At 38.7% G+C, this 23,234-nt stretch overlaps 1 protein-coding gene across 1 annotated transcript in view; it reads left to right on the top strand.

Annotated features, from left to right (window-relative positions):
• The first annotated feature begins 1,220 nt into the window (after positions 1-1,220).
• The window catches only part of LOC100261381 (uncharacterized protein At5g08430), a 57,826-nt gene continuing 35,812 nt past the window's right edge, over positions 1,221-23,234 (top strand). Inside the window, exons 1-3 of the mRNA XM_059738784.1 lie at positions 1,221-1,451; positions 1,570-2,265; positions 17,833-17,942. Of these exons, the coding sequence (XP_059594767.1) occupies positions 1,608-2,265; positions 17,833-17,942 (768 nt within the window). The 5' untranslated portion in view covers positions 1,221-1,451; positions 1,570-1,607. The remainder of the gene's footprint in view (positions 1,452-1,569; positions 2,266-17,832; positions 17,943-23,234) is intronic.

Below are 23,234 nucleotides of genomic sequence, written 5' to 3'. Positions count from 1 at the left end.
AACCGTGTCTGATCGGTCCAATCCGGTTTTAAAACCATGCATCTAACTAAAAGTCTTCATATATCAATCATTTTTTTCCTCTCTTGTTAAAAAAATAAAAAATATGAAATGATAAAAATATGGTATTTTTCATCTTTTCAAGCTCATACATCTTAACCGTGTTCTTCAACTCTATTCCTCTTATTTTCTTTCATTTTTTTTCTTTTCCCTCTATCTTCATCTTTATTTATTTTTAAACAAATAAATAAATAAAATTTTGGAATAAAGATAAAGGTAAAGAAAATGAAAATAATAAAGAAAACAAGGAAATAAAAGAAAATAAAAATAAAAATTGAGTTAAAGAAAGAGTAATGGTTTTGATGGGTGGGATTGAGAGGTCCAAGAAATTGGTAACTTTATCATTCCCTATCCATAACTTACTTTAAAAAATAAAGAACAAAAAGAATGGATGTAGAAAGGGTTTTGAAAAGATCTCATATTTGTATATCTGACATTTCCTTTTTTTTTTTTTTTTTTTTTATCTTGAAAAGTAGTAAGTTGTTTTTGTTATATAAATGCTTAGACATATAGTGAGAAGTCGTTTTGCTATGTTCAACTATCCATAACACACTACATCAAGCAAACCATTTAATCAACATATTGATTATTTACATGTCCGTTTAAAAAAAAATATATATTTTTACAAGAAAAAGATAAAGACATTCTTTTTTCAAAATGGATTTTTTTGAAGTTAAAATAAGTAAAGGATTAGATTTATAAAATGAAGATGATTTCATTCCTTTTAATTAAATAATCTTTAGTAATTCTACATCTATCTCAAACATACAAATTAAGTATGATAAATTATGTTAAAAGTGTGAGAATCATGGTTTACATCAAATGCAAAAAAAAAAAAAACAACCCTATAATTGAAATAAAGTCTTTTAGATTGAAAAGATGAAAAAAATTTCTTTATTTATGTTGCATTCATTTCATAGTCAACATATTCAAAGAAAAAAAATTTTAAATGATTTTTTATATTTTAATTTATTATAAAAAATAAAAATAAAAATATAATTATAATTGATTAAAAAATTATATATTTCATAATGATTTAGCCTCAATAAATAAAATAAATTTTTAAAAATTAATAAAAATAATTTATACACTTTAAAGTATATATTTATTTTACATTTTCTTTTATTTTATAATTTCCCTCATCGGTTACAAGCGCCATTGAGTGTTCACGTGGAGCCCACGTTTTTCGAATTTTATTCGAATATCCCGTGAAGTATGTCATAAAGCTATCCCAAACAGGGCCTCGTGACTGAACCGGACGTTGGCTGGGCTCGTTAGTGTTCTTTCCACAGCTTCCCTCCGTCTGCCGGGCGGAGCCACCACATTTTTCGTCCGTTAATTGACAGAAACAAAGGGTGTAATTTTCAATGTTCTCCTCAGGATAGAAAAAACAGGTAACCCTAACCCTAACCCTAATCCTAACCAAAATTCCCATAACCTCCTCGACTCCCCAAACAAGGGAAAAATAAAATAAAATTCTGAATCATAGTTGAAAGTTTGAGCTTTTTGCAGGCAGAACCATCTGATTTAGATATATAGACATTGATGATATGGACAAGAAAGTGGAAAATGTGCCCTTCATATGGATGGAGGAATCCAAGGAGCAGTTTTACACTCCTATGAAGAGTAAAAGAAAGTTCAAATCCAAGAAAAAGGAGTTCGTTGGGTGGGGATCAAAGCCACTCATTGAATTTCTTCAATCAATCGGTAAAGACACAAGCCAAAACCTCTCTCACTATGATGTTACTGCCATCATCAACACATACGTCAATGAGAACAGCCTCTTTCACCCCAAAAGAAAGAAGACAGTTGTGTGTGATGAGAAGCTCCATTCTCTTTTGGGAAGAAAATCCGTGAGCCGTTTCAAAATTCACGACATGCTTGAACCGCACTTTGTGGGTAATCAAGAGGAAGCTGAATCCGGGGATGAGCTTTTCTACAGTTCGGATGAAGAGGAGGACAATGTATGTGCAACCCGGAAACAACATAGTCTTCAAAAGAAAAAGGTTGTAGAAACTCCAAAAAGCTGTTTTGCTGCTATTGTTCCCGAAAATATTAAGTTGGTTTATCTGAGGAGGAGTTTAGTTGAGAATCTTATAAAGAAACCGGAAGAATTTGAAGATAAAGTGGTCGGAAGCATTGTGAGGGTCAAATGTGATCCAAATGATTACCTTCAGAAAAATTCTCACCAGCTTGTGCGAGTTGCAGGTAATTTGCTATGCTCTAAAAGTCTGGATTTCTTCTATTAATGTTTTCATTCGGAATTTTTATGCTCTTTTGCACAAGTATATTCACTTTGTGGAGTTACTCCGCAACTTGAAGTCTCATTGAGTACTTAGAGTCTCATTGAGATTCCTTACGCCTTGATCTTCCATAGGAGTTCTAGTAAAACCAAACCAAACAAAAGTTTGATCTCCAAAATCTTCATTGGATTAGATTAACAATCATCGCATGATGAATTCCCTACCATGAAATAATATGAAATCACCTCGAATTAAATTCTCTTCAAATGTTCCCTGGTAAACAACAATATGAATTTGAAGTGAAGATGAAGTCATCTCAATCAGACAAAAGCTCAGATTGCATCTCATGGACGCTTTGATCTGTTTTTCTTAAAGACTCTCAAGTTAAATCTTGGGAATTCTGGTGTTCTCTTTCTCAATTCCTCACAAAGGATGTTAGGTCAACTATTTATAGGTGAGTCATTGCTGACTCTAAGCAATACAATTTTGACCGGAAGAAACATTTTTATCATTTTGGAGCTAATTTTAAAAACCTCTGGCCTTAAGTTTGCTGGTAGTAAACTTCAAATCAGCATACTACATTTGACTCGTTTGAATTCACACTATGATGCCATAGACCTAGATCAAGATATCTTGGACATCTTTAGCATTCACTTAGGTACTCTCTGAGGTCTCTAGGTTAGCGATCTGTCTTGTATGAGCTTGAAACCAGATCATTATTGTACAATACCTTCAGTCTTCACAATGTGCTTGAATTTCCATTGGAACTTTTTCAAACTTGAATCCAAAACCAATCAATGTTTTCATGGTTGATCAGTGGACTCAAGTAGTAGTAAATCTATATTAATGCTTACATTGAAACATGCCATGGAATTGCCAACAAAGGCAACACGCATACCCATGTGTTTATAGATTGGTTTACTTTCGTAAGCGACTTTTTGGATTTTAGAGATGATTGTTTAAGATGTGTATTTTCTGTTCATACAATTTGTTTGTATTTAGTTTTGTTGGTGGATAAACATTTAACTTAATTTAGCAAGGATGAAAGGTTATAAACTTCCCTTGAGAAGCACATGCCCACACAATTTGAGAGTGGATTTCTGTTCAAGAAGAATTTAAAGCGTTTAGGTGAGTCTCCATGAATTATCCTTAAAACTATAGCTTCAATTAGGGTAATTGAGGCTTAAGCTGGCTTGAGGGTTAGTCCCAAAGTTGTTGAGCCTTAATTGTTTAGACCCTTTTAATGGGTTTAGGGCCATTGAGAGCTTTTTGGTATATATGTTATATGGGGCTTAAACTTTAATATATGAGTTTTTATTGAGTTATATGCCTTTGTGGGTTTTTGTATATTTGTTTTGGGTCTAGGCTTGGGGTTCAACCTTTTACAAGATAAAGGCTTAGTTGACTTCCAATTAACCCTTTAAATGGAGGGTAAAAGGGAAGATTGAGTAGAAGAAATAAAGAAATTGTTGTTTACTCTAGTAGGTAAAGCTTGTATTATTATTGATAGATAAAAAAAAATATCTTTGCAATTGAGAGATAAAGAAGAAGAATGGGCGAATATTAATGTTGATGGGGAGGATAATGGAGTTGTTAGATACAATTATGATTCCTTGGATAATTGTCAGCACCTTGACTTGGACAATTTGACACCAAGGCCTCATGGGGTGGTACCTTGCACCCATGAGTGTGTATTGAGCAAGGTAAGGTGATAACCGAGGCTTATAACGGATTATGTGGAGGCTTGAGGTGCAACACATGTTGTTAGCATGCGGAGGCATCATACAACATGCGGAGGCATCATACAACAACGTGCTAGCATGTGTGGGTAGCATGTGGTGTGGCTCGATAGGGACTAAAATTCAAGTGTGGGATTTTGGGTGGCTAGTATTTTTTGTTGTAAGAGGTGGCCTTGAAATGGGGTTTCTAAGTTTTTTTTGAAAAAAAAAACATTATGCTTGCTCATACACCTATGTATCTTCTCTAAACACGTTGGAAATGACTTCAAATGCTATTTAAAGAAAGAAGGGGGAAGACTGGGGGGTGCATGACTCAAAGTTGGTGATGGTGGCTTGAGGTTGTCCACATTAAGGCACGACATGAGGGGCATCGAATATGAGCAAGGCACATGGATGAGATTTCTAGCACACACACATAGACACAATGTCATGGGGTGTGGTTCAACTCATGGGGGCAATTACAGGGGGTGCTGCTATGGCATACGAATGAACATGGTTGCCTCAAGTTAGGTTGGCATACACATGAACCGACATATCAATATGAGCCATGAGTTAAGAGAGGGCATAATGTCAAGACAAGTTACAAGCATGTGGGCTAAGAGAGGGTTTGGCATGTGCATGGGTTGCCTAAATACACAAGCAACAAACAAGACACACAAGGGACTAATTAGATACTTGAGTGGGTTAAGGCCTATTGGCTTAATAACAAGCATGGATCAACACTATGCATGACACATGGAGGACTTCTTGGCATTAGGGCCTGCCCAAGCAAGGAAGGCACCTTGCTATTGGTGCAAACCCAAATAAAGGGTTGCTGACAAGGGCTTGACACATGATAGGTCAACATGTGGGTTGAGATAGGAAGACACCTAACATGGGCTAAGTTGACCTTCCTAACAAGCATTGAGTGACAAGCATGTGGTTCCTAAGATGGTGACATGGGTTATTGAGTTTGGAGATAGGTGACATTGATAAGGAGTTAAGCATTGCATGTTGCCAACAACTGACAGTAATAAAGGGGCTTTGAATCAGTCAAGGGACATGTGACAAATGGTTAAAGCATGGAAATGATTGAAGACATTTGAAATTGAAATTTGAGTTTGAATTTAAAGCATCTTGAATTTGCATTAAAAATAAGTTATTTCTATAAACTTGGACATATATTGCTTGATGAAGTTTATAAATGGTGTGCCCACCAGCCATTCAAAGCATGAATTAACTAAAAGTGAATGTGAGAGTCTTGCTTAAGGGAAAGGTTGAGTGTTCTTGTAAACTTTGTATAAAAGTAATACTAGTTGGGGAAGAGTTACCATGTAACCTTGTGTTGCCTCAATCATTTTCTTCTTGCTTTTCTTGTTGCAATCTTCGGTGGGTGAACATAGATTACTTTAGAGGACTTCTAATTGCTACACAATGTGAAAATTTTGAGGGGAAAATTCGTGTTTGATAGTTGATATCAGAGCTTCATTGCACTAAAATGATGGTTGGTGGAAGTGTATCACGCGAAGGAATTTTCCCCTTTAATATTTTGTGTTGAGTGACGTTTAGAAGCCCTCTAAGCTATCCTATGTTCACCCACATGGGATTGCAACAAAGAAGTAACAAGAAAATGATCAAGGCAACAAAAGGTAACAAGGTAACTCTTTCCTAACTTTTATTACTTTTACATTAAGTTTACAAGAACACTCAACCTTCCTCTTGAGCAAGACTCCCACATTCACTTTTGGTTAGTTCATGCTTTGAATGGTTGGTGGGCACATTATTTATAGGCTTCATTAGCTAACTACTTCCTACGTTTATAGGATTAACCTATTTGAATTCAAATTCAAACTCTTTTAAATTCAAACTCAAATTTCAATTTCAAATGTTTTCTGCCATTTCCATGCATCAACCATTTGCCACACATCCATTAATTGATTCAAAGCCCCTCTTTTGTTGCCACCTATTGGCAACATGCAATGCTTGCCCCTTGATTAATGTCGTATGTTTTCAAACTTAACAACTCATGCCATCATTTTAGGAACTACTTGCATGCACATGTGCTTGCAATGGAGTGTTTGTTGGGGAGGTTAGCTTGGCTTATGCCAAGTGTCTTCCTACCTCAGCCCACATGTTGACCCATTACGTGTTAAGCCCTTGTCAATAACTCCTTGTTTGGACTTGCTATAATGCTAAGGTGCCTTTTTTGCTTGGCTTGGCCTCGATGCTAAGGAGTCCTCTGTGTGTATAATAGTGTTAACCATTGCATCTTGTTGAGCTTATGAGTATCAGCCCACTCAGGCGTCTATTTAGCCTTTTGCGTGCTAGCTCTTTGTTTGTTTGTCTAGGTAGCCCATGTGTGTGCCAAGACCTCTCTCTTGTTCCACATGCTTGCAACTTGCCTCAATGCTAAGTCCTTTCTTAGCTCATGATCCATGTTGTTATGTTGGCTCTTGTGTGTCGACCTAATTGATCATTCCAACTTGAGGCAACCATGCTCATCCATGTGCTATGTGTCTTGTGTCATTGCTCCCACGGATTTACACCACCCCATGGCATGTGCCCTTGTGTGCATGTTAGCAAGACTTGTTCATATCTTTGATTATGTTCGAGGCCCCTCATGTCATGAATTTGGTGTAGCTTAGCTTGAGCTACCTTCACTTTCTTTGAGTTATGCACCTTTCCCCCTTAAAAGACATTTTAAGCCATTTTTAAAGTGTTTGGAGGAAACATCATAAGTACTTGAATAGACATAATGTTTTTTCTAAAAAAAATACTAAATCCAAAAAATCAAAATTCCATTTGGAAACCCCATCTCAAGGTTTCCTCGTCTAAGGAAAAATATCAACAATCTAAAATCCTACACTTGAATTTTGTTCGAGTCAAGTCACACCATGTACTACCCACACATATTAGCCCACATACTTTGTGCCGCCCTCGCGTTCTAACCACATGTGCTACACCTCTGGCCACTACCAAGCCTCTACATGATCCATCGTAAGCCTCAATTATCACCTTGCCTTGCTTAATAGGCACTCATGGGTGCAAAGTGCCACCCTATGAGGCCTTGGTGCTACATTCTCTGAGCCAATGTGCTTAAAAACATTCCCCACCTCATGGAGTCTACGTCCATGTCAACTTAGACCACAAATACTTTTGTATGGCTTTCTTAAATTGCCACAAGGTTGCTCCATATGCAGTTTGCCTCACTTTCTGATGTCCCCTCCTAGTGGACCAAGTAATATTTTTTTGATAGGAAACGACAAAGGGATATATTGATAGAAAAAAGAAGTATAAGAGAAGGATGAGGAATCCTCCCACCAAAGAAAACTAAACTACAAGAATACAAAAACAAGAAAATACAAAGTAAAAACATACAAACTCTTTAGATTAGACCAACCCAACTTGAGTGAACCAAGTAATATGCCCTTCTATTTTTGTGATTTCCCAAAATACAATGATCAAGGATCCTATAAACCTCTTTAATGAATTGCTTGCTTTCAAATTGTAGGTGTTGCATGCCTTTGCTGCACTCTTGTGGGATCTTTGTATCCATGAAATGGTTGTGGAAAACTCACATGCAATGAAGGATGGATTTTGAGTCATTCCAGGAGCTTAAACTTGTATGCCATGCCACTAATCTTCTTTATTCTCTCAAAGGGACCATCAAACTTAGGAACTAGACCTCTTTGAACCTTCTTTCTATTGATCTTTTTCCAAATTTATGACGTGAATTTCAGCCATACCGTCTACCACCCAAAACTCCTATGGTCTCCTTCCTTTATCTGGAGTAGTTTTTCATGCGTTTGCTTGCTTTCTCCAAGCTTTCTTTAGCTTCTTCCAATAGCTCTTGTTGAGTCTTGGCAAATTTGTACATTACATGTTTGTTGCTACTTGCTGGCGCCATCCCGACTATCGTGTCTAAGGGCATGTGTGGTTGCTTCTTAAGTGTTACCTCTAAAGGGCTCAATTCCATCGAAGCACTCCTATACAAATTGTTGCCACTTGGTTTTGCGTCCTAGGCTTGTGTTCCCACACAAAGTTGAAGTCAACAAAGAACTCCTACCACCTTGCTTATTTGTTTGTCAACTTCTTTTAACTCTTAAAATAGGTGTTGGCTACATTGTCAGTTACTACTACAAGTGTAGTGCCCAATAGGTAATGCTTCCAATGCTCTAAGAAATAGATCACTACAATCATCTCCTTCTCATGACTTGAATATTGTTGCTCGGTTTCATCCAACTTTCGGCTCTCAAAGGCAACATGATGCCTTGCCTGCACAAGTACACCACCTAACACATTGTGGGAAGCGTAAGTGTGGACTTCGAAGGAAACTCCAAATCTAGTAATCTCAAAACAGATCATAAAGAGACAACATCCTTTAATTGATCAAATGCCTCTTGGCAAGTCTCTCTAGTGAATCAACAAAAGTGGTTTGCTAACCCAAGAAAATGTGTATCTCAATCACCTTTGTGGGTGCTAGCCAATCCTTGATTGCCTTTACCTTACCTTACCTTCATCCATTTGAATATACCCTCTTGATATCAAGTGACCTAAGAACTTGATTTCAATCTTGGCAAACTTGCACTTCTCCTTTTTGACATACAATTGGTGCTGCCTTAGCTGTTGCAAACCCTTGCATAGATGAGCAACATATTCCTATAGAGTTTGACTGCACACCACAATATCATCTAGATTGACCAATACAAAAGAGTCCTAGTAGTAAAAAAGAATATCATTCATTAATTTGCAAAAGGTTGTTAGGGTGTTTGTAAGCCCAAATAGCATGACTAGAAGCTTGTAACTACCATATCAAGTTACATACGTTGTCTTCCCTCTTCTTTTTCTGCAATCCTGACTTGCTAGTACCTAGATCACAAGTCTGGCCTTGTAAAGTAAGAAGCTTTTGATAACCTATCAAGTAGATCTACACCCAACGGAATAGGGTACTTGTTCTTGATGGTTACATTGTTCAAAGCCCGGTAATCCACTCACATCCTCAATGTTTCATCTTACTTCTTTTGAAAGAGCACATGTACCCTATATGGTGCTCTTGAAGGCTAGATTAAGCCTGCATCCAACAGCTTTGTCAATTGCTTCCTTAATTCCACCAACTTTGGTGGAGACATTTGATAAGGCACTTATGCAAGGTGCTTGGAACCTGATATCAACTGAATGTAGTGGTCAATGTGCCCTTCCTAAAAAGAGGAGCTTCTTAGAAAGCTCTAGCGGCATCACATCTATAAACTGTTGCGAGACCCCATCACTGCGTTAGGTACCTCCACGACCTAATCTAGTTTGATCTCCATTAAGGCCGCCATGTAGGTGCACTCTCCTTTCCTTAGTCCCCTCTTTATTTGCGTAGCAATGAGCATTGTTGGCTTTTATGATTTGCTTAGCTTTGGAACCTTGCTCAATCTAGGCATAAAACAAGGTTAGGCTTCTTCCATCACTAGCAGGACATTCAAGTATGGTAGCAATGCCACCTTGGCATTCACAAAGAACTCATTGCTAAGTATCATTTCAAAGTCATCCAAAGGCATGTTGAGTAAGTTTGTTGTGCCTTTCTAACCACCCAACTAAATTGGCGTGTCTTTGGCCTTGCAATTTGTCTCATGTGTTTAGCTGTTTCGGATCTTCAGTTTGCTATCATCTTTGCTTAACTTCAAGCCCAACCTAGTGGCAACAAAGTTGCAGGTTGTCCCATCCACCATGACCACAACCTTCTTGATCACTCACCAATAGTTCAATGTGCATTAAGCCTTTGTACACCCTTGGTTTAGCTAGAAATTTTATAAGTAGCTTTACTGTCAGGGGTGCATGTTTAGAAAATGAGGAGGAGCTTAAAGAAGGGATAGGGTCCTACTTCAAATTTGTGTTTGAAGATTCGCAAATGAGAAGACCTGATGTGGACTCAGGATTATTTAGGAGTTCGGTTTCCTCGGATAATGAGAGCTTGGAGGGGCCTTTTCATAGGAGGAGGTAACTAAAGCTCTTTCAAATTTGGAGGGGTGATAAGGTGTCAAGGTTGGATGGATTTTCACTGGCGTTTTGAAAGTTCTATTGGCCTATAGTGGGTGGGGAAGTGATGCAGGTTTTTGAGGAATTCCATTCGCAGAATGTTGTGCTTCAAAGCCTTTACGCAACCTTTTTAGTTCTTATCCTGAAGAAAAGAGCGGCAAGTGATGTGCAGGATTTCAAGCCAATTAGTCTTGTGGGGAGCCTTTATAAAATTCTTGCAAAAGTCCTAGTTAATAAACTGAAAAGTGTGATTGACAAAGTGGTGTTGAACAACCACAATGCCTTTGTGGGGGGTAGACAGATTATGGATGCAGCCTTGGTAGCTAACGTGGTGATCAACTTAAGGAAACGAAGCTCAAATGTGGGTTTAGTTTGTAAATTGGACATTGAAAAAGTTTACGATCATGTAAATTGGAAGTTTCTTCTTTTAGTTTTGGAGAAGATGGGGTTTGGGCCCAAGTGGCATCAGTGGATTTTTTTTCTACATTTCTACTATGAGAACGGCGGTCTTAGTCAATGGTACACCTGATTTCTTCTCGACACATAGAAGCTTGAGGTAGAGGGACCCATTGTCACCTTATCTGTGTGTTGATTATGGAGGCTTTCAGCAGCTTAATTGCTAAGGTTGGGGAGGGAGGCTTCGTTACGAGCTTCAAAGTGGTGGGGAGAAGTGGAGAAAGGGTTCATGTCTCTCACTTGTTGTTTGCAAATGGCACTCTTTTCTTTTGCGAGGATAATGACGGACATATGAAGTTTTGGAAGTGGATTGTTACTTGCTTCAAATTGGTGTCAGGGTCTGAAAATAAACATGCAAAAAAGTGAAATTATTCCAGTGGGGGACACGGAGGACATGGAAAGAGCAGTTGCTATATTTGGATGTAAAGTAGGGAAACTCCCTACTTCTTATCTAGGCTTACCTCTTAGAGCCTCTCATAAGTCATGTGGAGTTCGGGACTAATGGAAGAGAGATTCAAGAGGAAATTGGTTGCTTGGAAAAACAATACTTGTCTAAAGAAGGAAGACTTATCCTTGTTAAGTGCACTCTTTCAAACCTCCCGATCTATTTTATGTCGCTTTTTGTAATTCCAAGGAAAGTGAGAATCGGATTAGAAAGAGTTCAAAGGGAGTTTTTGCGGGGAGATATGGAGGAAAGAAGGAAGATCCACTTGGTAAGTTGGTTGGCTATTTGTAAAGATAAGAAGTATGGAGGGTTGGGGTTAAGACACTTGGAGGGGCTTAATCAAGCTTTGTTAGGTAAATGGTTGTGGATATTTTCCCTTGAGAGGAAGAGCTTTTGGAGGAGAGTAATTAGTGGAAATTTTGGGATGGTGGAAGGGGCTTGGACCACTAGAGAAGTGAGAGATTCTTTTAGGCTGAGCCTTTGGAAAGACATTAGGAATGGGTGGGAGGAGTTCATTCTTAGAACTAGTATCTGTATTGGAAATCGTAGACACACGAGTTTTTGGTGGGATAATTGGGTTGAGGATGCTAAGTTGGAGGATTTTTTTCCTTCTCTATTCAGGATTGCAGCCCACAAATATGCTACAATGGCAAACCTTTAGGGGAGGCAGGGATGGAGGCGGTTGTTGGGAGGTGCATTTTAGAAGATCTTTCCAAGATTGGGAATTAGAGGAGGTGACTCGTTTTTTAGAAAAGGTTCAAGAAGGGGAAGATTCTTTAGTTTGGAAGAATGATGAGAGAGGAAAGTTTAGTGTCAAATCATATTATAAGTCGTTAAGGGCTGAAAACATTGTTTTATTCCCTGCTAAAGAGATCTGGGGTTCGTGTGCTCCTCTTAGAAGTTGTTTTTTTTTTTGCTTGGGAAGCAGTTTGAGGAAAAATCTTAACAGTACACATTAATGAAGAGGAGATGGTCCATGGCCTATAGGTGCAACCTTTGCAAAGATAGTGAATAACCAACTGACCACATTTTGATTCATTGCGATATGACAAAGAAGCTTTAGATTGTGTTGTTAACTTCTTTTGGACCGGTATGGGTGTTCTCAGATTTAGTGAGAAATCTTCTTTTAGAATGGAAAGTTAAGGGGCTAAGAAAGAAGATAAGAGCAGTGTGGAGATTGGCTTCGATTGGTCTTTTTTTGATGTATTTAGGGAGAACAAAATCAAAAGACTTTCCAGAAGGAAGACATGTCTAACCAAAGTTTGAGGAAGCTCTTTATCCATTCACTATTAGAGTGGTCTCAATAGTTTTTGGGGTTAGACAATCCTTTCTGTTTTTTTTTTTTTTTTAATTTTTAGGTGTCCTTAATAGAGTCTGGCCTTCCCTTTTCTAGGTCTTTTCTCTGTTTTCCGCAACCTAGTTGGGCTTTTGGTTGTTTATTGCTTGTATACATAGGGTGCACCCCCTATTTTTAGGCATTTATTAATTCAATCTGCCTTTGTCTATTAAAAAAAAAAAAAAAAGTTGAAGAGGATTTACCAGGCCCAGAGCTTTAAGGTTCACTATCTTCTTCTCCAACCATGAGGACATTCAACTTCTCCTTCTTGGGATAATCCGTAGCCTGATGTGGACCATTACATGGGAAGCATTCGGACATCTTCGTTGTCTATCTTAGTGGTCTTCTCCCCACTTTAAGGTAAGGCTTGTCGACCTTCTTCCCTTTTTTCCCTCTATTTTACTTGAAGGATTTGGATTCCCCTTTAGGTTTCTACTATTGCCCCTTTATCTTTTGACTTGTAGTCTACTAAGCAACCTACGACAACCATGGCTGCATGTAGGTCTTTTATGCCTTGTTGTCTTAACTCGGTTTGAGCCCTCCCCTGTAAGCCTTGCATGAAGATGAAGTGTTATCTTCCCTAGACATGTTCTTGATGTTTAGCATTAAAGAATTGAATTCCTTCACATAATCCCTCACTGTACCCTTCTACTTTAGCTTCTTGAGGGGTTCTTTAGCCATCCATGATGTGTTGGTAGGGAGGAACTGATCCTTCAACTCGTTCTTGGGAGTCTTCCATGTAGAGATATAAGCACCACATGCCCAATCATCCACCTAAGTTGTCCATCAAAGCTTGACATCACCAACCAAATCCATTGTTGGGATGGAGACTTATTCCTTGTTTGCAATATCAGTAGCCTTAAATTATGACTCCATATCCTAAAGGAAGTTTTCCAACTCCTTTGCATTTCGCACAACATTGAAGCTTTTAGGCTTAAGGACACGAACCTTTGTAGGAGCATTTAATCCAACAGACATGCCTTGCATTATAGCCCTTTTTAGCAACCCTTAAAGGACTGCATTTTGCCATTGAGCCCATCTATGGTAGTCATTAACTTTGCCTTGCATTCTACAATTTTCTCCTTTGTGAACTTGTCATGTCCCTCTAGCAAGTTTCATTAGACAACAAGTTCATTAGAGAATTCCTCCATTATGGGTGGAAGAGAAGAGTTAACATCGCCCAAGGCATCTCCTAAGTATGCCTCTATTTGAGCCACATGCTCTCGTAGTGCTTCCATAACATTTCCACTAGCGATTGCTTCACCGCAATGAAGCTTTGATACCAATTGTCATATAGGTACAAATTTTCCCCTTGAATTTTTTACATTATGCAGTGCTTAGAAGTCTTCCAAGCTAGCCTATGTTCACCTACATGAGATTGCAACAAGTACCAAGAAAACGATCAAGGCAACACAAGGTTATAGTGTAACTCTTCCCCAACTTGTATTACTTCTACACAAAATTTATAAGAACATTTAACTTTTCTATGGAACAAGACTCCCACATTCAATCTTAGTGAGTTCATGCTTTGAGTAGTTAGAGGGCACATTATTTAGTGGCTTCATCAACCAACTACTTCCCACAATTATAGGAATATAAGTTATTTGAATTCTAATTCAAACTCCTTTAAATTGAAACTTAAATTTTATTTGAAATGTCTTCAGCCATTTCAATGCTTTAACCATTTCAAATGTCTTCACCTATCAGCAACATGCAACATTTGCCACCATCGTAGGAACTATTTGCTTGCCACTTGGTGCTTGTTAGGGAGGTTGGTTTGGCTTGTGTCAGGTGTCTTCTCACCTTAACCCATGTGATGGTCCATCATGTGCCAAGCCCTTGTTAGCGATCCCTTGTTTGGACTTGCCTAATGCCAAGGTGCCTTCCTTGCTTGGGTTGACCCCCAACGCCAAGGAGTCCTCCATGTGTCATTCATAGCGTCTGCTCAGTGTAAACTACCACCCTATGAGGCCTTGGTGTTGCATTGTCCGAGTCAAAGTGCGGACATAGTGCTATGTAAGCACTACGGGATCATGCGACTCAGATAGATGCATACTTTGGAGATGCCTTGGGTGATGTTGACTCTTCTCTTCCACCCATAATGGATGATTCTCAAATGAACTTGTTGTCCAAACAAAACTTGCTAGAGGGACATGACAAGTTCACATAAAGCTCTTCAAGTTCATGTTTAACTTACAAGGGTGAGCTCAAGTCGAGTTGAGATGTCAAGATGTGTGAGACCTACTTCCAATCATGGTTGTTGTAGATTGCTTAGTAAACTACAAGTGGGTCAACTCTTCCTCTATGAGTCAAAAGTGAAAGGGGCAACAACAACATAAACCGAAAGGGGAATCTAAATCTTCAAAGAAAAATGGAGGAAAAAAAGGGACCAAAATTGACAAGTCTCAAAGTAGGGGAGAAGACCACTAAGTCACATACAACGAAGATCTTTGTTCCACATTGGGTCAAGGATTGACTTGAGAAGAAGCTAAATGCCCTTATGTCCAAAGAGGATGATAGTGAACCTAAAGCCTTGAGTCAATGGAGGAAAGAAATGGTAGAAATTTGACAAGTCTCAACCTAAAGTGGGGCAGAAAACCATTAAGACGCAAATGATGAGGATCTTTGGATGCTTCATTTGCAATAGTTCACATTGGGTCAAGGATTGTCTCAAGAAGAAGCTGAATGCCCTTATGGTCGGAGATGATGACAGTGAACCTAAAGCCTTGAGTCAGGTGAATGTCTTTGACTCTTAAACACCATTCGGGCTAAACTAAGGGAACATAAAGGGTTGATGCACAATGAATTGTATAGAAGGTTGTGGTCATGGTGGATAGTGGGACAAACCACAACTTTGTTGCCATTATAGAGGCAACCGGGTTAGCTTGAAGTTGAGCAAGGATGACAACAAGCTAAAGGTTGTACAATATCTAAGAGCAGGAGACAAATGGCATTGCCAAAGACATGTTAATTCAGTTAGGTGTCTAGAAAGGCACAACAAACTTACTGAGTGTGCTTAGATGACTTGGATTGGATACTTAGCAATTAATTCTTTGTGAAGGCTAAGGTGACATCACTGTGACACCTAAATGGGTTGTGAGTGATGGATGAAGGCCAATCTTGCTTTATGCCTGGATTGAGCAAGGTTCCAAAGACGAGCAAATCATTGAAGGCAAGAATGCTCTCTACCATGCAGGTAGAGAGGGAATTGAGGAGAGGGCAGTGTACCTTTGTGGTTGCCTTAGGGAAATCAAACTAGATTAGGTGGTGGAGGTACTTGATGCAGTGGTGGGAGTGTTGTGAGAGTTTACAGATGTGGTGCCACTGGAGCTTCATAAGAAGCTCCCTCCAAGGAGGCACACTGACCATTGCATTGAGTTGATGTTGAGTTCCAAGCCTCTAATATAAGTGCCTTTATCTGATGTCTCCACTAGAGTTGGTGGAATTGAGGAAGCAACTAACAGAGTTATTGGATACAGGCTTGATCTAGCCTTTATGAGCACCAAATGGTGCACCCGTGTTATTTTAGAAGAAGCAAGACGAATCATTGAGAATGTGTGTACGATTACTAGGCTTTAAATCAGGTAACCATATAAAACAAGTACCTTATACCCCTAGTTGTAGAAATGTGTGACGGGTTATAAAAAGCTTCTTACTTTACAAAGTTGGACTTGCGGTTTGGGTACTGACAAGTTAGGATTGTAGAAGGAGATGAGAGGAAGAAAACTTTTGTTACTCAATATGGTAGTTATGAGTTTCTTGTCATGTCATATGGGCTTACAAAACCTTGACAACCTTTTGCAACTTAATGAATGATGTTCTATCTGACTACTTGGACTCTTTTTTGGTAATCTTTTTAGATGACCGAGGGGTTTCCAAGTGGAATTTTGATTAATCAAATTTTCTATTTAAAAAAAAAAAAATCATTATGCCTGCTCAAGCACTTATGATGTCTCTTCCAGACAGTTTGGAAATGGCTTAAAATGCTCATTAGGGGTTGGGGTGCATGATTCAAAGCTGGTGATGGTGGCTCGAGTTAGGCAGAACACGGCATGATGGGCCTTAAACACAAGCAAAGCACACGGATGAACCTTGTAGCATGCACACATAGGCGTACTGCCATGGGGTGTGGTGCAACCTGTAGACACAATGACACAGGGTGCTACTATGACATATGGAGGAACATGGTTGCCTTTGGTTAAAATTATCAATTGGGTTGGTTTGTACATGGACCAAAATAGCAACACGAGCCATGAGCTAAGAGAAGGCTTAACACCAAGGAAAGTTGCAAAACATATGGACCAAGAGAGGGCTTGACATGCATATGGGCTGCCTAGACACAATCAATGGGCTGACACATGGAAAACTCTGTAGCATTAGGGCCAACCCAACCCAAGCAAGGGGCTACTGACAAAGGTTTTGATACATGATGAGCAAACATGTGGGTTAAGCTAGAGAGACATTTGACATGAGCTAAGCCAACCTCCCTAACAAGGACTAGGTGGCGAGCAAATGTGCAAGCAACTAGTTCCTAAGATGGTGACATAGTTTGTTGAGCTTGTAGACGGGTGGCACTGATTAAGGAGCAAGCGTTGCATGTTGCTAATTGGTGGTAGCAACAGAGGACTTTGAAACAATCTAGGGACATGTGACAAATGGTTGAGGCATAGAGATGGTTGAAAACATTTGAAATTGAAATTTGAGGCTGAGTTTGAAAGGTTTTGAATTGGAATTCAAATAGGTTGTACCTATAAATATGAGAAGTTGTTGGTTGATGAAGCCTATAAATAGTGTGCCCACTAGCTATTTGAAGCATGAATTCATGAACAGTGAATGTGGGAGTCTTGGTCAAGAGAAAGGCTAAGTGTCCTTGTAAACTTTGTGTAGAAGTAACACAAGTTGGGGTAGGGTTACCTTAAAACCTTGTGTTGCCTTGATCACTTTTTTCTTGCTTTCTTTGTTGCAATCTCATATGGATAAACACAGGTTGTCTTAGAGGAGGCTTCTAAGTGTCACAGAATGTGAAAAAATTAAGGGGAAGGTTCATGTGTGTTATAATAATCCTATCATGCTAAGTATTATTTGATGAAGCCATGAGACAAATTTAAATTTTGGAAGAGAAAAAGTGGAACTAAAATTTGAAATTATTGACAATGATAGATAATTAATTTTGTTATTACAAATTTGATGATTTTTTGTTATTCAATTTTCATGTGATTTTATTAGTATTCTTCTAATTTTTTTATATTATTTATTTATTTAAGTTGAGACTTATGCTTTGTTTTGACTTGAGGCTTAGGCCTTGCCTTATATGAGCAAAACACCTAAAGATTTCCTTTAGCCTGTGAAAACATTGGAAGGATGAGAAATCCTTTAAAAAGGGGAAGGAAGTTTATGGTTCTTCTCTTTCCAAATGTGTTTTCAGCTGTCTTGGCTTAATGTATGTTTCTTTTGGGTTAGGTTATTGGAAGATATAACAATTTCAAGTTATCTGGCCCATATGTTCTCCCTGCATTGGATGGTTAACAAATGGTATCATTGTTGTTTATCTGATAGGCATAAGGAAGGTCTCTGGAACTGATGGCAATACAGAGAGTCTCCTTCAAGTCTCCAATTCAGTTAAAGACATTCACATTTGCATGCTGTCAGATGATAAATTCTCTGAGGTAATCAGCACTGTAGCAGTCTGATGATACATATAAAACCCGAGTGATCTGATTTGATGTTTGGAGGTTTCAAATTTCCTGTCTTTTTTTTTTTTTTTTTCTTTCTGATAGGTGAATGAAATAAATATATAAAAATAACCTAATGAAAAGGGTGCAACCCAGTATTCAATATTATAGAAGGGCGCACATAAAAGCAGAGAAAAAAAAAAGCTTTAACTTAGTATATCTAAACAATTTACAAAACAAAGAAAGGATGGATTAACATCTTTGGGCTTTTAACGCTAAGCAAGGACTTACATTAGTTCTTTTGCTTTATTAATTCAAGCCTAGACTAATGCTTTTCAACTCTTGAACTTTGAATTGGAAAGCATGATTCAAACAGAAATCTGGGCTGAGAGTTTCAGTAGCAGAACTCCCTCAAGAATTAATTATTTGGACGTAAACTTGGAAGATATATTAATTTTGTTATACTAGCTTGTGTTAGGAAGGAGGACAATGGTGACTATGCTCATTGATCTTAAAGTTTGTTTGGCAGGATCTCTCAAACCATCAGCATTCAGTTTAGTCACTCATTATATATGTGATGTGTAAAGGGGACGTTTAAGGTGTACCCTTATTCCTTTAATTTGATAACATGGCACTCTCTAATAAAGTGAACTGCCTTCCTCAATTTGGTAATTGTATATCACACATGCCTTCCTTGTTTGGATTGATTCCTTCCTTCCCCATATTGCAAAAATTTTATTTGAAAATATTGTAACTTTCCTTATAATAGATGCCGTAAAGATTTTAAAATTGAAAATACTTCTTTCTATTGGTTTTTGGTTAGGTGGTACACCCATGGGAAACTATTGCTCAATTTTCCCTGATTTTTTTTACTTATATTGTAATTTGGAGGTGATAAAACCAAATTCTATTCTTAATGAGACATGTGGTGGAGTAATCAGCCTCTTTGGATTCCATTCCTGTATCTATGTTTGATTTCAAGGTCTAAAGATTGCTCCATTTCTTTCTAGACTCTTCCTTCTTTTCAGTCAATTGAAATTTTAACTTTCATCAAATTTGACAAATCCAGATATTGTTGCTTCCTTTTTTTTTTTTTGGATAAGTAGACACACAAAAAAAAGATATATATATATATATATATGAAGAGAGAAAAGGGTGCCTGAAGGCTGACCCAAAGCATACGGGGGTATATAAGAGGCGCCAAAAGGCAAGAACAAAAAGAAGAGGGTATACAAAAAATTCACCAACTCTCATCTAGAACCCAACCGATCAAAAAAGTTAATTAAAGGTAAAAGTCCTTCATCTATAACCGACTTAGTCCAAGACCAAAAATTACATACAAAAGAATTTTTTATCCTATGAATTGAAAGCTCCTTAGTTTTTTTTTATAGGAAATGACAAAGAGATATATTGATAAAAAGGAAGTACAAGAGAAGGATGAGGAATCCTCCCACCAAAAAGATCCTCATTTTCCAAAGCAATTCTATTTCTTTCCTACCAAACCGCCCAAAAAAAAAAACATAAGAGGGCTGCCATCCACACCTTACTACGCTTCTTGCTCATGAAGGTACCATGCCAACCAAGAAGGGTATTTCTAACCGAATATGGAAGGACCCACATCACTCTAAAAAGAGCAAACACTACCATAAAACTCTTGCCTTGGTGCAATGAATTAGAATATAATCAATAGACTCTTTTTCTGCGCAACAAAGGAAGCATCTATTAGCTAAGGTCCACTCCCTTTTTTTAGTTGATCCAAAGTTAACACCTTACCTTAAGAGGCTTCCCAAGCAAAAAAACCCACTTTAGAAGGAACACAAGGGCTCCAAATGATGCTCTTTGGAAACTAAACAGCACTTCTTGAATCTAGAGCACTAAATTCCGTCCTTGGTCTCTTTCCACAGCACCTTATCTTCCAAAGTAGAATTAAGTCTCCTTCCTTGTATTGTCACAAGTAACTTTCCACCTCCTTCACCTCCCAATCATTGAAGAGGCTAGAAAACCTAAGACTCCAACCCCCTTCCTCACCTGTTGAATCCCACAACTCCACTAACCAAGCCTCTTTAGAAGTCGCTAAGGCATACAAAGAGGGGAAAGAATCACAAAGAGCAACGTTCCCGCACCATTTGTCTTTCCAAAAACTCACTCTTTTACTGTCCTACTCAGAGAATGCAACTTTGTTTTGCAATAGAGATCCTTCCTTCCCGATTTCCTTCCAAAACCCCACACCAAACCCCTCCCTCACTTCCCGGGTACTCCAACCCCCTTCTTCCTCCTTGAACTTCCTACTAATAACTTGCTTCCAAAGAGTCTCCCTTTTAGTCGCAAAGCGCCAGTTCCACTTATACAAAAGAGCCCTATTGAGAGTAGAAAGACATCTAACTGCCAAACCACCTTTCTTTTTGTTCAAATAGATAGTAGCTCACTTTACAAGATGAAGCTTCCTCTCCAAAGCTCCCCCACCCCACAAAAAATCCCTTTGAATTTTCTCTAATCTTAATCTAACCACTCTTAGGGTACGCAATAAAGACATAAAAGTAAATGGGCATAATAGACAAAGTACTCTGAATCAGAGTGATTCTCCTTCCTTTAGAGATAAAATTGCCTCTTCCACATGGTAAACCTTTTCTGAAATCTATCCTTCACCCCATCACAAACTGCCACAGACTTGTGTTGCGCACCCAAGGGAAGCCCCAAGTAAGCAGATTGGAGCATCCTCACTTTACAACCAAACTCAAGAGCCAAAGCCTCCAGATTCTTTACTCTCCTTACCGACAAAATTTCACTCTTATCCAAATTGATTCTCAAATCTGAGATGACTTCAAACCACATTAACAACCAACTTAAATAAGTCATCTGATCTTGGGAAGCCTCACAAAAGACTAGCGTATCGTCAACGAATAACAAATGAGTGACAAGAACCCCATCACTACTTCTTCCCTTTATCCTGCAGCCTAATAAATACCTATACACCCCCCCCCCCCCCCCCCCCTCACTGCTCTAAAGATGTGCCTACTAAGGGTCTCCATCCCGATCACAAATAAGTAGGGCGAAAGGGGATCTCCTTGATGCAGTCCCCTTGAGTTGTTGAAGAAACCCGACGAAGTGCCACTGATCAAAACAGAAAACATTGCAGTGGAAATACACCAGGATATCCAACCAATCCACTTCTCCTTAAAACCCATTCATTGCATCACTAACATCAAAAAATTCTAGTGTATGTGATCATACTCCTTCTCTATATACAGGTTGCACAACACCCCACTCTCATTCCGTTTCAACATAAAATCTATTACCTCATTGGCAATTAAAGCAGCGTCAAGAATTTATATTCCCTCAATGAAGCATTTTGAGTTGAAGACACCACCTTACCCACCACCTTCTTTAGCCTATTAACTAGTACTTATGCCAACAACTGTACAAATCTCCCACCAAACTAATCGGTCTGAAGTCTCTAAGGTCCTCTGCCCCTACTTTTTTTGGGATTAAAACCAAGAACGTAGAATTCAAACTCCTTACAAATCTTCTTTGCCCATGGAACTATTTGAAAAAACCTATAACCTCATCTTTTACAAAATCCCAACAAAACTGCCAAAAAGCTAATGAGAAGCCATTTGAACCGAGAGCCTTGTTCCCGTTCAACTCTGAAAGAGCAAAGAACACGTTTTCCACCATAAAGACCTACTCTAATCTAGCAACTTCCTCAACAGCAATTCTATCAAAATCCAACCCATTCAGACTTAGACACTAGTCACTCGAATCTGACAAAAGATTCTGAAATGCATATACCACACCTCCTTAATCTCCTGCTCTTCCGTTAACCAAATACCATTCAATTTTATCTTTGAAAAACAATTTCTCCTTCTATGGGAATTAGTCATCTTATGGAAGAAGCCTGTATTCTTGTCGCCTTCCCTCAGCCATACTTTTCTTGATTTTTGTCTCCAGGAAATCTCCTCTATAAGAGCCCACTTCTTAAAATCCTTTTTTGTTTCCTTTCTAGCTTCCAACACCTCCATCGTTAAAGATCTTAACCTTTTTTAAGTGTCCTAGAAAGACATTCTATCCAATGCCAAACTCTTAATTTTTTTTTTTTTTTTTGATAAGCAAGCAAATATATTCAAGAAGGCTTAGAAGCCGCAAAGCATACAGGGAGTATACGAGGCTACAAAGACCCCTCAAACAAAAAACAAAACAACCCAACCCCTAATTGGAGGCTAACCACTCCAAGAACCCTATTAGGGAATTCGACTCCATATCAATGTACACTTTAGCCCAATCCCAAATATTATACACAAACGAAGTTTTTAACTTTTGAAAAGCCAACACTCCCCCCTTAAAAGCTAGCCTATTCCTCTCCTTCCATATTGTCCAAAAAATGTATAGCGGGATGGCTTTCCACACTTTTTTCCTTTTTCTCCCCACAAAAGAGCCTTTCCAACTACTAAGAACCTCCTTTACAGATTTAGGAAAGACCCACTGTACACCACACAACGCAAGAATGATATCCCACAACCCTTTTGCCACTGTACAATGAATTAAGATATGATTGATCGTTTCCTCTTCACACCCACACAAGAAACACCGGTTAGGGAATTGCCACCCTCTTCTCTGCAGCCTATCCAAAGTGAGAACCTTCCCCCAAGTAGCTTCCCAAGCAAAAAAAGCAATTTTGGTTGGAACTTTGTCCACCCAAATATTGCTATAAGGGAAATCCGCTCCTTCAGTATTTGCCAACACACTATACGCTTTCTTGACTTCAAACAACCCGTCCTCTGCTTCCTTCTAAAACATCGAGTCTTCCTCCAAAGTTACTCTATAATCCCTCAACACAACTAATAAATTGCTCACCAACTCCAACTCCCAATCATTAAAGTCCCTTAATAGCCTTAGATTCCACCCTCCTTGACCCAAATTCTGATCCCAATATTCCTCCACTGTGACATTCCTTTGGGCAGCCATGGAAAAGAGGTCCGGGAAGCCTTGGGACAGAACATTGTTTCCGCACCAAGGATCTGTCCAAAGCCTTATTTTATTGCCTTTTCCCACCTTGAACACCATATTTTCCCAGCACCAAGCGGACTCCTTCAAGATTTCCTTCCAAACTCCAACTCCAAACACCCCGTTTGCCTTCCTTGTCCTCCACCCAAACTCCTCTTGCCCATACTTAGCCTCAAGCACTTTTTTCCAAAGCTCCTCCTTGGCACGCGCGAATCTCCAAATCCATTTGCTTAGAAGAGCTTTGTTCAAACAAAAAAGCTTCCTTAACCCCAATCCTCCCTTTTC

This window comes from Vitis vinifera, chromosome 7 (genome assembly GCF_030704535.1).
Source record: "Vitis vinifera cultivar Pinot Noir 40024 chromosome 7, ASM3070453v1".
NCBI lineage: Eukaryota > Viridiplantae > Streptophyta > Magnoliopsida > Vitales > Vitaceae > Vitis > Vitis vinifera.
The sequence above is the reverse complement of the archived record's forward strand: the minus strand, read 5'-3'. Positions and strand labels throughout refer to the sequence as shown.